Source organism: Benincasa hispida, chromosome 8 (assembly GCF_027475165.1).
Source record: "Benincasa hispida cultivar pf3 chromosome 8, pf3_genome.v1.1, whole genome shotgun sequence".
NCBI classification, from domain to species: domain Eukaryota; kingdom Viridiplantae; phylum Streptophyta; class Magnoliopsida; order Cucurbitales; family Cucurbitaceae; genus Benincasa; species Benincasa hispida.
Window position 1 is genome coordinate 56028459 of NC_143485.1, and position 13209 is coordinate 56041667.

At 33.1% G+C, this 13209-nt stretch overlaps 1 protein-coding gene across 3 annotated transcripts; it reads right to left on the reverse strand.

Annotated features, from left to right (window-relative positions):
* Positions 1 to 1481: 1481 nt before the first annotated feature.
* Positions 1482 to 9586, reverse strand: LOC120082594 (uncharacterized). 3 transcript variants are annotated; one of them, XM_039037839.2, is made up of 7 exons: positions 8807 to 9509; positions 6773 to 7252; positions 6582 to 6663; positions 6199 to 6302; positions 5658 to 6097; positions 4503 to 5104; positions 1482 to 1811 (listed from the first exon to the last, which is right to left on the reverse strand). In XM_039037839.2, the coding sequence occupies exons 1-7, from the start codon at positions 9306 to 9308 to the stop codon at positions 1784 to 1786; spliced, it is 2238 nt and encodes a 745-aa protein (XP_038893767.2). In that variant the 5' UTR covers positions 9309 to 9509; the 3' UTR covers positions 1482 to 1783. The 3 variants fall into 3 exon arrangements, with proteins under 3 accessions (XP_038893767.2, XP_090172763.1, XP_038893766.2); XM_090316637.1 differs by lacking the exon at positions 1482 to 1811 and adding an exon at positions 2930 to 3525 and having other exon boundaries at positions 8807 to 9586; XM_039037838.2 differs by lacking the exon at positions 1482 to 1811 and having other exon boundaries at positions 4138 to 5104; positions 8807 to 9568.
* Positions 9587 to 13209: the final 3623 nt, after the last annotated feature.

The following is a 13209-nucleotide window of genomic DNA, read 5'->3' on the forward strand; positions in this document are numbered from 1 at the left end:
AAAAAAGAACTATGGTTTATATGTTTCATGAGATGAAATATTAAAACTATAGGTTATAAATATAGTATGATAAGTTGGTTATCATTTATATTTATAATAATATTAATTATTGGATAATTAATTATTTTTCTTTAATAACCAATTGAGTGGGTGGTTATTGGTGATTCATGGTAACCGTAATTTAAAAGGAAAATTGTTTTCCTAATTTTAGTGTGTTAAAAAGCTTTTACAAACATTGATTTTTTTTTTTTTTTTTATGTTTTCTCTCGGAAAAAAGAAACTCACAGTGCTTGTCAAGTAAATACGGATCTAATAAGTGACAACGTGTTTAGTAAACGATCGTGTAGTATTTTGTAGGCGACAGACACTAAGCTAAACGATGAGCTAAACGATCGCATAGCTTTTGCTAAATGATCACTTATCTTTAGCTAAACGATTGGGCATCGACCTATACGATAGGTCTCTGCCATCTTCCACCGCCAATCATGTACAAAATCGGTGTTTCCTCCTTCGTCTGTCTCATACCAAGTCTGAACAGAGCCTACCCTCTAGATTCTCACACCGAGAATACCAAGGTAACCTTCTTGGTGGTGTCATACTGAACTCGACATCGTCGAGGTTCTGTGGAGGCCATTAGTGTGCTGTTGGAGTTCGTGATCGAGGCGATCATTGAGGACGAGTACGAAGTGTTCATGCAGTGTTGCGGTCGAGTTGTTCGAGTGCTCGTGAGCAAGGAGCGTGGATACGAGTCTACAAATGTTTGTAATTTTCTCCTTGTTCATTTGTTTTGTTCATGCTGTAATTTCTATATTGATTGTATAACCGCATGTTTCTGTACGATTGTAAATGTAATGTTCATTCATGATTGTAATTTGGAATGATCTTATTTCTGCTACTCATGGAAATTTCGAGTTCGATTTCCTTCACCATAATCAAGAAAGCAACATAAACGGGCCTGAGGTTGAAGTTCGATATGTTCGTGAGGATGTAATAGAACAAAGCATGCACAGCCGAAAATTTTAAGATGGGAATAAGAGGGAGATGTACCATACAACTGCTCAAAAGGAGATAAGTGGTAGAGATCAACAAAGGGAAGACGATTGATAACATAAACAGACGTAAGGGCAGTCTCACCCCAAAACTTCTCGGAGAGAAGCTAAGCACTAATAGAATCAAGAATATGACGATGCTTTCGTTAATCTCTACCATTTTGCTAGGAGGTATAAGGACATGAACATTGGATAAGAGTGTTCTGTGAGGCGAGAAAAGCTAGTAGGTGAGATTCCTTATACTCCATTACATTATCCGTTCGAAGAATTTTGATGGTTTGAGAAAACTGAGTTTTAATCATTTTGGAAAATTCAATGTAAACTTTGGGTAAGGAAGAATGACTCTTAAGAAAATATATCCAAGTAAATCGAGAATAGTCATCAATAAATAATACAAAATATCGATAATCACTCACTGTAGGAGTAGGAGTAGGGCCCCAAATATCAGAATGAATATGATCAAATGGTGTATCAGAAAATGATGTTGAGGTAGAAAAAGATAGAGCGTGCTATTTTGCAAGTTTGCAATGTACAATCAAACAAACGAAATTGTGAAACATTATTCAAGATAACAACCGAAATTAAACTATGAATTTTGTTAGATGATGCATGACCAAGACGAAGATGCCACCAATGTGTATCGGTATCAATGACAACAACATAAATGGGTGGTTGAACAGGTGGCTGAAAAGACATGAGTTCAAATAATCTTCCTACCTTGCGACCCATACCAATCATCTGATCTGTCCGCGAATCCTTAACCTAACAGCCATGAGGAGAAAACGGAATAGTTAGTCCTATGTCACAAAGTTTTCCAGCAGAGGCAAAATTAAATGATAGATTAGGGACATGATAAGTATCGGAAAGGTTAATGGTTTGTGTGTTAACAATCCATAGGTGTGAAAAATAGTCGTGGTTACCATCAACGAAATGTATATGAGGAAGAGATTTTACAGGTGTAGAAGAAGACAACAAGGCTATATTTGGGGTCATGTGATTACAACAAGAATCAATGAGCCAATATGTACCTGGTATGATAGCAAGAGTAGAAGAATTGGAAGATAACACTTGTTTGAGAAAATCCTGAAGGTCACTAATTTGGAGACTAGAAGGGTTGGAAGGTGTCACATTGGAAGAAGTGACGATAGCAGCAATAGATGAAGAACTGTGTTTAGAAGTACTCTTAGACTTAGTGGTGTAACCTGAGGGCCGAGGTGGCCGAGTAGGACAGTTGTCCAAAATATGACCACGCTTGTGGCAATACCTACACTTAATGGTAGGACAATTAGAAAACTTGTGATCATGCTATTTACAGATTTTGCAGAAAAGTGACTCAGTTGGAAAACATGAATGAGTGGTTGCGAGAGCAGCTGACAGAGAGAAGACTAGCCCAAGTCGTTTCTCCTAAAAAAGAATTTCCTAAATCGCATCATCAAGGGATAATAGAGGACTGCGATGTAACAAGGCGGCAGGAACAGACTCATATCCAGGATAGAGTCCCATGAGAACCTTAATGAGCTGCAGATGATCCAGACTAATTTTAGCCTTGTCTAACTAAGTCCAAATGGGCTGAAGAATGGCAAGGTACTTATCTATAGATTGTCCGACCTCTTGACTGGTGCTGACCAGAGTAGTGTGAAGTTGATAGGAGTGAGCAAGATCGATAGCTTGGAATCACATAGACAGAAAATCCCAAAGTTCTTTAATAGTATCGAATGCATCAATTGGGTGTTATAGATGGATTGAAAGTGTTACCCAACCAGGTGATTATTTGATGAATTTTGCTACCCTAATCTTCCAGTTTTTCCACAAACTTATTGTCCTCTTCAGTAGCACCTTTGACAGGTTGAGCGACATCACCGATAACAATTCACCATAACTTGCGACCAATTAAGAAGCTCTTCATTTTATAAGCCCGAGTAATGTAGTTGGTGCCATCAAATATAGTGTTGATAGGACGAAAGATGTCAACTTTTTCCATCATGATGGAAAATAAATCAGAAACAGACAACGACATAGGTTTACTCAATTGATCAATCCAATTTGACTCGGCTAACTCGACTCGGCTCAGCTCATTCTGGTTAGCTTGACTCGACTCGCTCTAATTGGCTCGGCTTGACTTGGCTCGCTCAGCTGGACTGGAGATTCGGCTTGGATTTGGACTGATGAAGATGGACCGAGGCAAATCTGAGCACGGACGAAAACGATGAGTCGGATCTAGGCACGAACGGAGTCTATTCATCAGTCGCATGGCACGAACAGAGTTGGATCTGACCACAACAGCACGAGTGAACGAAATTTGTTCGTCAGTCAAACGAATCTTACTGGAGCAAGTCGGATCTGGAAAATAAAATGAGAGCGAACAGGGATGGGAACAAGTCAAAGTCGGATTTGACGGAATAAACGCGAACGGATCTGGCGAACACTCTGATCGGACAGGAAACGAACATCGACGTATCCGGTAAACAAGTCGGACCTGGACACGAACAACAACATACAAGTCAGATCTGACGAACGAGAACGAACGAACGAACGTAAACGGACGAGAATGAATAATCCAAAATGGAATGACGAAATGAATGGGAGTCACCACGAGCGAACGACATGATTGGATGGAGACAAACGGTGTCGGGAGTGACGGTACGTACAAAAATGGAAAATCATAACCTAGTATGTTGGTGGAGGTTAATGATATGTTGATAGAGGTTCTGATACCATGTAAAAGTTTATGTATTTATGTATTTGTCTACTGTGGAGTACAAGGTTATATATATATAAAATGACCAACCCAACAGATTACAAAATTGTATCGTAACCAAATAACCATACAATTTAACAAAATCTCATTAAGGCAATTTTCGATAAGAGAAATCATGAGTACAAAATATCTTCTATAGTTCTAACGTGATTTAAGAGAGTGAAAGATTTGTCATACTTGCAAAATTTGAAAGTTTGGAGTCATGTTCATACACTAATCTTAATTTGCCACTAAATACAGTTTCCAAAAAAGAAAAGGAAAGAAAAAAGCTCTTTGTCCTATATTCTTTTTCCACTTTTCCAACCAAACAATTTCTCTTCACACACATCATATCTAATTTTTTCCCCTTCATTTCTATTTCATTACGAACTTTCTCCATCAAAATTTTGCAACATTAACAATATACCACAAATGTTTAATTGCTAAAGAAGCAAAACTGGGTTTACAATTGGTGCAATATAATTGCCTAAAATAGTCTTTTCTTGTGTTTCCTCAAGGAAAATTGAGACCAATAAGCTGAACGTAATATATCCACAACGAGTTTAGAGTGAAACAAACAAAAACAACCAACTGGAAGAATGGAAACGATTGCAATGGCCAATGGAATCTTATTCTTTGCTTTATCATATGCAATATAGAAAGTCGTGCAGAAAGCCGCCAACATGCATGATATAGAAAGAAACAATGTGACTAACCCGAACAATAATTTGGTTGGCAACGACATCATGAAATCTTCTTCTGCATAGCGAGACGTTAAAATCGACAAAAATGTGAGTATAGAAGTTGTAGAAAATACCAAAGCCGCAACATCTGATATTACGAACACTGTAAATGTCTGACTCTGTCGGAAGATAGGAATGCCATCCTTATCATCATTGCCTCCTGGAACGGTGAACGCCGCCGCGAAAACCACCGTGGCAATTAGAGTTGCCACCAACATACATGAGTTCGACGTGTTTTTCATCCACTCCTCACCGGCTTTTAGTAGATGTTTGTGCTCTTTTGTGAAGCGTTCACGAGGTGTTAGGCTTTCAACTGGGTCTCTTATTATCTCCATTGTGGAAAGCTCTGGAATTGGATCACGTCTCATTTGAAGATGGGAAGAAACTACAATTTTAGCACCTGGATCACATCTCATCCACTCATCACCATCTTTTAGTACTTGTTTGTATGCTTTTGTAAAGAGTTCACGAGGTGTTAGGCTATCAATCGGGTTTTTTACTATCTCCACTTGGGGAAGCTTTGAAATTGGACTTCTCATTTGAAGATGGGAGGACACGACAATTTTCTCCACTTCCTTCAAGTTCACAATACAACATTTCAATTCTTGCATAATAATGGTATTAGAGAATAAAGAAAAAGCAATTGCATCCTTGTTACATTCATCTTTTCTCAATCCATTTTAACAAAAAAAAACAAAAAAAAGACCACGTGACAAACTATCGATGGATGATTGGACAGACCGCAGAAAGATATATCACATCCAGTTGTCCAACCATAGTTCACCACATTGAAACCTCTTTATTCTTCTCATTTTTAAATAGTTTTTAATCATTTCTCTTGTGTGGTTGGAGTTTTCTGCAAAGGAATAAATGTAGTCTAGAATGCATTTAAGTATATATTGCTAAAAAATTAAAAAAATATTGTGTGCATTTTTAGTTACACCTATCTTTTCAGCATATTCAGTCATTCAATCATAGTTTATCAAGTAATAAACCTTTTTTTTCTTCTTACTTTTTAATATTTTGAGTTTTTTTTCGAATGGGATGTAAAAGAAAAACGGATGCATGTAGTGTAAGAAGTATCCAAGAATTGCTCTAAAATTTAAATATACGCATCAAACTACGTACCGTGAACCACAAAAGCTCTCTTTGCATCTGTAGTGCTGCCCCTGAAACTCTGCTCAAGTGATATGGAGATGCCAGCTTTCCAGCCAAGTGTAGCATGTTGGAGTTTTTATCTTTATCATGATAATTGGCAAGAAAATCCCTCAGCCCTCCTATTTCATATATAAGACTAAACACACTTTCTTGTCGATTTTCAACTGCGATATGAAATATGCTTTTGTCGTCCTCGTCAACTTTCCATAGCAAATCAGGATAGGAGCTAATGAGTATTATCAAGAACTCAGCATTTCCAACTCTTGCTGCATCGTGCAATAACCTCGAAGGTGTTTTTATGAACTTGTATAGGTCAAGTTTTGAAAGATCTCGGACAACAGTATTCCATATATTTTCAACAGTTCGATGGGCTAATGTCTTCATTAGAGCTGTTTTGTAAAACCCTAAGCCTAGCAGAAATTAAAGCACTCAAAGATTATATCATATAATGCTTCAAAACATATACATTATATTGTATCTAAATCAGAAAGCAAAGTTTGATGTGTATTACGAGAATTCATATATCTTTTCCAAAAGCAAAGCTCGCTGCTGCTACCAATTGCAGATGCCTTTCTAGCTAGTACGTGCAGGGCTGTGTCACCATTTTCATCACTCCTATAGAAATATAAACTTGATTTTGGATTAGAAATATTACGACCTAGACCAAATAAAAGTCAAATTTCTATAATTGTAAACAATAGTTCTAGATAGACATTTGTAGTCATTAGATCGTGAATGTGTCGGTAACATCTTAACCATAGATTTAGAGAGACCAACTAGTATAAATAGAACGAATGTCTTAACCAACAAAAAAAAAAAAGAAAAAAGAAAAATAGAAATAGAAATGGTTAATAGCACAAGTAGCCTCTTTCTAAAATTTGTCTTCCAAATTACCTCCAACCTCCCTCAGGTTTTTTCAAGCCCATCCGTGCCTTTGCTAATTCAGGTTTCTTCGCCAGAATATCTAACGCTATATCTACAATAAAGAGAGAAAGGAAAAAGAAATGTTAATTAAGAACATTTTAAACTAAATTAAAGTAGATGTGATATATCTTAATAAGGATTTGGAAGCAAGCAATTAATACCATAATAATCACTGGAGACTGTAGCAATGAGAAGTTCAATTTGTTCATACTTATTTAGATCTTCAAATTTAGTCTTGGAGAAGAGGAAGGAAGCCATGTCTTTGCGTTTGTAAGCTACAGCCATTAAAACTGGGAATGGTTTATAATCATTATAAAGGTTTGGAAGATCAGGATTCTTGTTAACCATTACTTCAGCGATTTTGACAACTCCTGATGCAGCAGCAAAAGCAAGGGCAGTATCTCCATTTTCATTTTTGATAGCTAAGTCAGATGAAGATGAAAGTTTAACCAACTTTTCAACGAATGAAATATGTTTTGCAGCAGCAGCAATATGAAGAGGAGTATCCTCTGCATCAGTTATCCTCGTAGTGATAGATGATCGATCTGCCAGAAATATAGTTTTGGCTGTCTTCCAATCACCCTTTAAAGCAGCTTGATATAACACAATCTTTAGTGGAACGTATTCATATTTCCTTCTTGCTGCACATACAAACAAACAATGTATCCCTAATAAAATAAACCTTTCTTTTTTGTACAGTAGTCAATTGATGTTGAGGATTCAAAAACACATATACCTCACAACTTTCTACACTAATTTCAGTCAAACTAGTATTAATATCCAATTGATACTAACTATATAGTTAAAATACTAATCCTCAATCTAAATATAGTTGATAAGTTTTTTTTATACCCTATAATGGAATAATTTTGTAATGTAATATAATTCAAAACTCATATTTAGATTCAGCGTTTAGAGTCGTGATTTGTAATACAAACTCATTCTATTTCCATCGTTTTCAACCAAACACTTTTTCCCACCATTTTCACGGCTTATGATCCTATTTTCATTTTGCCCTTTCGTTTCTCACACATCCCAACAATAATCTTGATTATATTTCAGCTCTCCAATACAGTTACTATATCTCCTTGAGAAAGAAATCAAAAGATTTAAATCGTTTTAATCTCACTTATAATTGAACCGATCATAAATCATTAACTTATTTATAATCGATATAATATTAACTTTAAAAAATACGACCATAAATCATTAACTTTTGACATATCAATATTTGAGAAAATTTTGGTCCTTTAAATTTGGATTTGATCATACTGTACTTGAATTCCTAAGGTCCTTTAGACACAACCATGAAAAGTTTTTCAAACTCAACACATTTTAGCATTTGAAGTTTAAAATAATCTTGTTTTGTGGTCGTATCCATTAACAATTTTGGTAATTCTCATTTTACGAATGGGATTAGAGAGATTTGAGCCATCAACCTCTTGATCCTCAACACATAGCATGATAGTTGAGCTAATCTATTTTTTACTCTTGTGTTATTTTTTTTATTATATAGAGTTAACTAATCATTTTTATATTATTTACAGAATGGCATGGAATCAATATATTAATATTAAAATTTTTAAATTTTTAAGTAATATCAAATGGGAATAGTTCAATTGATATAGTGCTTATATTATAGATTTCAAAGTTAAATATTTGATTAAAAAAACATCAATGGATAGTCTTTTAATATTTAAAAAATAAAATTATTAAGTTGGTGATATGGAAAAGTATATAAAATAACTATTATTATTTTAATTTTGAAAGAATTAAAAATTATTCTTTATCTTTTTTTCTCTTTTCTCTCTCAACCACCCACGTTCCCTTTATTTAACAAGTATACGAAGTAAAGTAGCACTATTTTGTAACAAAAATCTTTTCTTTTTTTTTTTTTCTACAGAAAATACTTTAGGTTAGCCCCACCTATCAACACCTAATTAAAATTTGCCACGTGTCAATTTAAAAAAAAATCTTTTGATAGAAAGGGATTGTGGAGATTAATGATTACACTGCACTGTTTTTTTATAGTGTTTAAATGAATGGAAATATAGACTATAGAGAACTAGAAATTTTCTTAACAATAGATGAGTATGCAATGATAATCTGAGGGACAGGGGATCTAAATTTAAGAATGTAAAGAGGAAAAAAAAGAGAATTATGAAGGAATATGTGTTTGGAATGGATGAACATACCGTTGCGTAGAACGAAAGGCTCAATGTTGGCCGACGGATTTGGATTGGATTCTGGTTCTACTCCATTGTTATTGCTTGGATCTGCACTATCGCCTGAGCTCTCTTGTGTTGAAGATGCGGTATCGCCTTCCGTGGAAGGCTTGGACGTGGAATCTCTGTTGATATCTTCCTCTTCCTCTTCTTCTTCTTCTTCCCCTTCCTCTTCCTCTTCCTCTTCCTCTTCCTCTTCCTCTTCTTCTTCTCCATCTCTTACATCAACGACAACCGCATCAGGCACCTGCGGAGCTTTATTGTCCGGTGTTGATCTAGTGCAGTTAGCATCAACAGATCTGTAATGGGACGATCCCAATTCGTCGCTAACAAGAGGTCCTTGAGCTGGTAGAGGAGTGGTTGGTTCTTGTCCTCCATTTGGATCAAAGTTATGAGTGGTATGTGAATGAGAAGAAATATCATCGTCTTCTTCGAAAAGAGCTTTTATTGAGCTTCCCATATTGGCCTTCATCTTTCTTCAGATTTTCCAAGCAGCTTTAGATTGGAAATTTGACGCCCAACAAATTCAACCCTTTAAATGGTTTTGAATAATATATAGAATAATGCTTAGGTGTAGTCTCCTAAAAAAATATCTATTCTTTAATTATTTTTTTTTTAAAAAAAAATTGACTTTTTATTGAATGCAACAAAGGGTATTCCCTAAAAGATGGGTGCTGCACCTATATTTTTTGGTAATATATATGGAGTATTGTTTTAGAACAAATGTTAGACAACGTGGGACATAAACAAATATCTTTATTTATATGGACTAGTTGGCTCACATTTATATTTAATGACGGACTTAAATATTAATTCACACATCCAAATGAAGAAGAATCATAAAAAATGAGGAATCTAATGCGTATGAGCTGTAAATATAGGATATTTAATTCACTCAAAATATTGCATATGAGCTGTTTGGATAAAGTTTAACAATTTATTCAACTTTTGATTCATTTTATGTTCACATTTGTAATTTAATTAATTATATTTTGTTTAGTTTAACTACTACGTTGAATCGTAGATTTTTAAGATGGTAATGTAAGAGATGGACTTTTTACATATCTCTACAATAATATGATATTATCTCTATAATAATATGATATTATTCTTTTTCTATTTTTTGTTTTTACTCTAAAAAATTTCGTATAAAATAAAGATAATTATCTCCACTTATATATTCATAATTATCTTTCCATCATGACTTGATTGCATTTCTAACATTAGTTTCAATTTTTACGAGGTGTTTTTTAAATGCTATGAGGTAACCAAAAAATTCTATCGTGAATAACCTAGTAAAAGATCAAAATAATCCAACATAAAAAGAAGCTTTAACGAATCTCGAGAAGAAACATAAGAAGACTTCGAAGTCAATGATGTTTTTTATTTTATTTTTTTTTCCCCTTCCTTCCTTTGAAACCCTTTGAACAAAATTCAGATCATTAACCCAGAAAAAAAAAAAAAAAAACATACAAACAGTTTGAATAATTTTTTTGGGGAGGAAAAACTAACAGTGAAATCAAACTAAAAACTTACACAACATACTAACAAAGAAAACTACTAGGATAGAGATATATTGAACAAAAGAAACTTGTTCTAAACGATTATGGTCATTGTAATAATTATTAGTGCAATATGATTTGTTTAAAAAACACAAACACCGATACAGATATAAGATATCAATACGATATGATACAATGATGTGCCAATTTCTAAAAAACAAAGATATGTTTTATATATATATATATATGATAATGCTGAATGAATTGTTATAATAATTATTTTAAGTTAGATTAAAGTAGATTTAAGAAGAGAGTGAAAACATGAAAAAGAAAAATCTAGCAACGACAAATGGTGATTGAGCAACTAGAACAGACGATAGGAAAAAAAGTAGAAAATGAAAATTGATAAATGAAGTTGAAGATGAAAAATGTGTGATAATTAAGTTTGGTCTTGAAAGCTACCAACCTTGTTATCTAGTTTTTTCTCGTCTCTCAATGACTGAATTAACCTACTCAACGACCAGCCTGTCCTCTTCACTTTAAAATATTCAATTCCTGCAGATTTTGGTCTTTCAATGAAGCCACCCACTTTCTGTACTCCTAACTTTAAAACCTTATTTTACTCTTCACAATAGCTGAAAACAAAAACCAAAATTAAAACATGTTCCTATTCTCTCTTCACCCAATTACACTCAGAATTTTTGTTTAAATTATTTAACACTTCTAAAAGTGAGTGATCTATAACTACGAGTTTTTAAGTGAGTTTGGTAAAACTACGAGTTTGGGAAGGTATGAAATATATTTTCAAATGTTTAATTTTAAAAATAAGTCATTTGGGAAGATATTATTGTATTTGACAACCACTCAAAATAGTTTTTCAAATGTGTTTTAATCTGTTGGAAATAAAAGTGTTCAAATAAAAATGAATTTTTTACAAAAACAATTTTTTCTCAAATCAATCTAAATGGTCTTGACATGTTACATAACTGATGTATATAATAACTTCATAATCTATCCCACGAGATATTTATTTTTATGTTGGATAGTGGAAGACTACAGTCTTCCTTCAACACCCACCTCATTATCTTCAAGGTCAAATGTGTCTGCTAGTCTCTTCCTTGAGCCAATTGTTTTTGGTTTGTTTTGATTTTTTTTTTTTTTTTTTTTTTTTTTGCTTTTTTGAATTTGGGGGATTTGGCTTGTTTTTGTTTAAATTCAATGTAAAATGTGAATTGAAATGTTTTAAGACGTTAGTTGTTTCTTTTTCTATGTAGACGTTTCCTTGTTTCTTAGGGATGAACATCCACATTTTTTACATTGGATTCCTTGACGTTTTTTAAAACGTCAAAAAAAGTGACAACTGACATTTAAAAAACGTAAGAAATATTGTTTTTGTAGTAGTGCGTGTTTAATTTTAATTCCTATACTATTCATTGTCAATTAAGTCCATGCACTCTCAATAAATCTGATCACAAAACCGATTTCCTACGTTTTTCTTCACGAATTATTACAAAATAAGTCATGTCCACGGTTGGAAATGGCTTCATGAGAAGAATCTTGGCGAAATTAGATGAATAAGAATCATTTAGTCCCAAAAGAAATTGCATTACTTTTTCTTTCTCCACATGGTCTCTCATCTTCGGAATTATTGCTTCCGATGAAGACTGAGGCAACTCACTGTAGGTTGCAATTTTATCCCACGCTGCCTTGAGATTTATGAAGTAAGATTGAATTGATGATTTTCCTTGTGATGACGTGCAATTTCTTTGTAAATTTTAACTAATATGTTAGTCGTATTTAAATAATAATATATATATTGTCAAATTGAGAAGTACAATCGAAACATAATAATAAAATAAATAAATATTAAAATAAATAAAATATAATATATAAGTAAATAAAATAAAATAACAAAATGAGAAATGAGAAAATTTTCAGATTTATTCACTTTCTCCAAGTTGTATAGAATTTGCCCAATGTATATGTTATTTTAAAGTCCACAAAATGTCACTGTTTATAGGTAAAGTAACAAGTAGGATGTGGACTTACATGGACACCAAGCATGAAGGAAAATCATAGGTTTGCTTTGTTCTTACTTAATGTCGTATTTCTTTTTTTAATAGTCTTCCCCAGATTCATAGCATCCAAGTGAATTTCCACATCAAGTATCCATGATAAATAATTATTATTGTTAATATCAAGGGTGAAAAATTCTAATTTTGTAAGATTTGTCATGGCAACACTATCATAAAATACTCATTGATGTTTTCAAATATTACATAATTCTAATAAAATAGTAGAATTGAAAATTATGGCTCAAGTTTTTTTCTTTTTAAAGATAGTTTGTACACTGATGCAACATAATAGTAGCAAAATTAGACATCAGTATATCTAGAATCATTTTACCGATTTTAGAAAAAGGTAAGTCCATATTCTACAAATTGGTCATAAAAGACTATTTAATACTTGATTTTATCATCTAAATTATAAGATTTTGGTTTTTCTTAAGATTAACATTTAGTGTCACCCATTCTATCTAAAACAATGTCAATAAATTCAGTTGATGACACTAATCCTTTAAGTTCTTTTTAACTTTTACGATAATTAATGATTAAGTTGAGTTTTTGAATGGAATAATCATTTCTATTTGAGTGTTTAAAAAATTAAATTCAAAATTTTTTGTTCTGTATATGAATACTTTGTAGAGAATTTGTTATGTTTTGAGAATGGAAAAGAATTCGAAGTTTTTTTTTTTTAATTTTTATCATAGAAAACTTAGGAAAATATGTGTATAGCTGAAAATTAAAACCAACAAAAAAAAAAGAGACAAAATCAATTTCATTTACAAAAACAATACTAGATACCCCAACA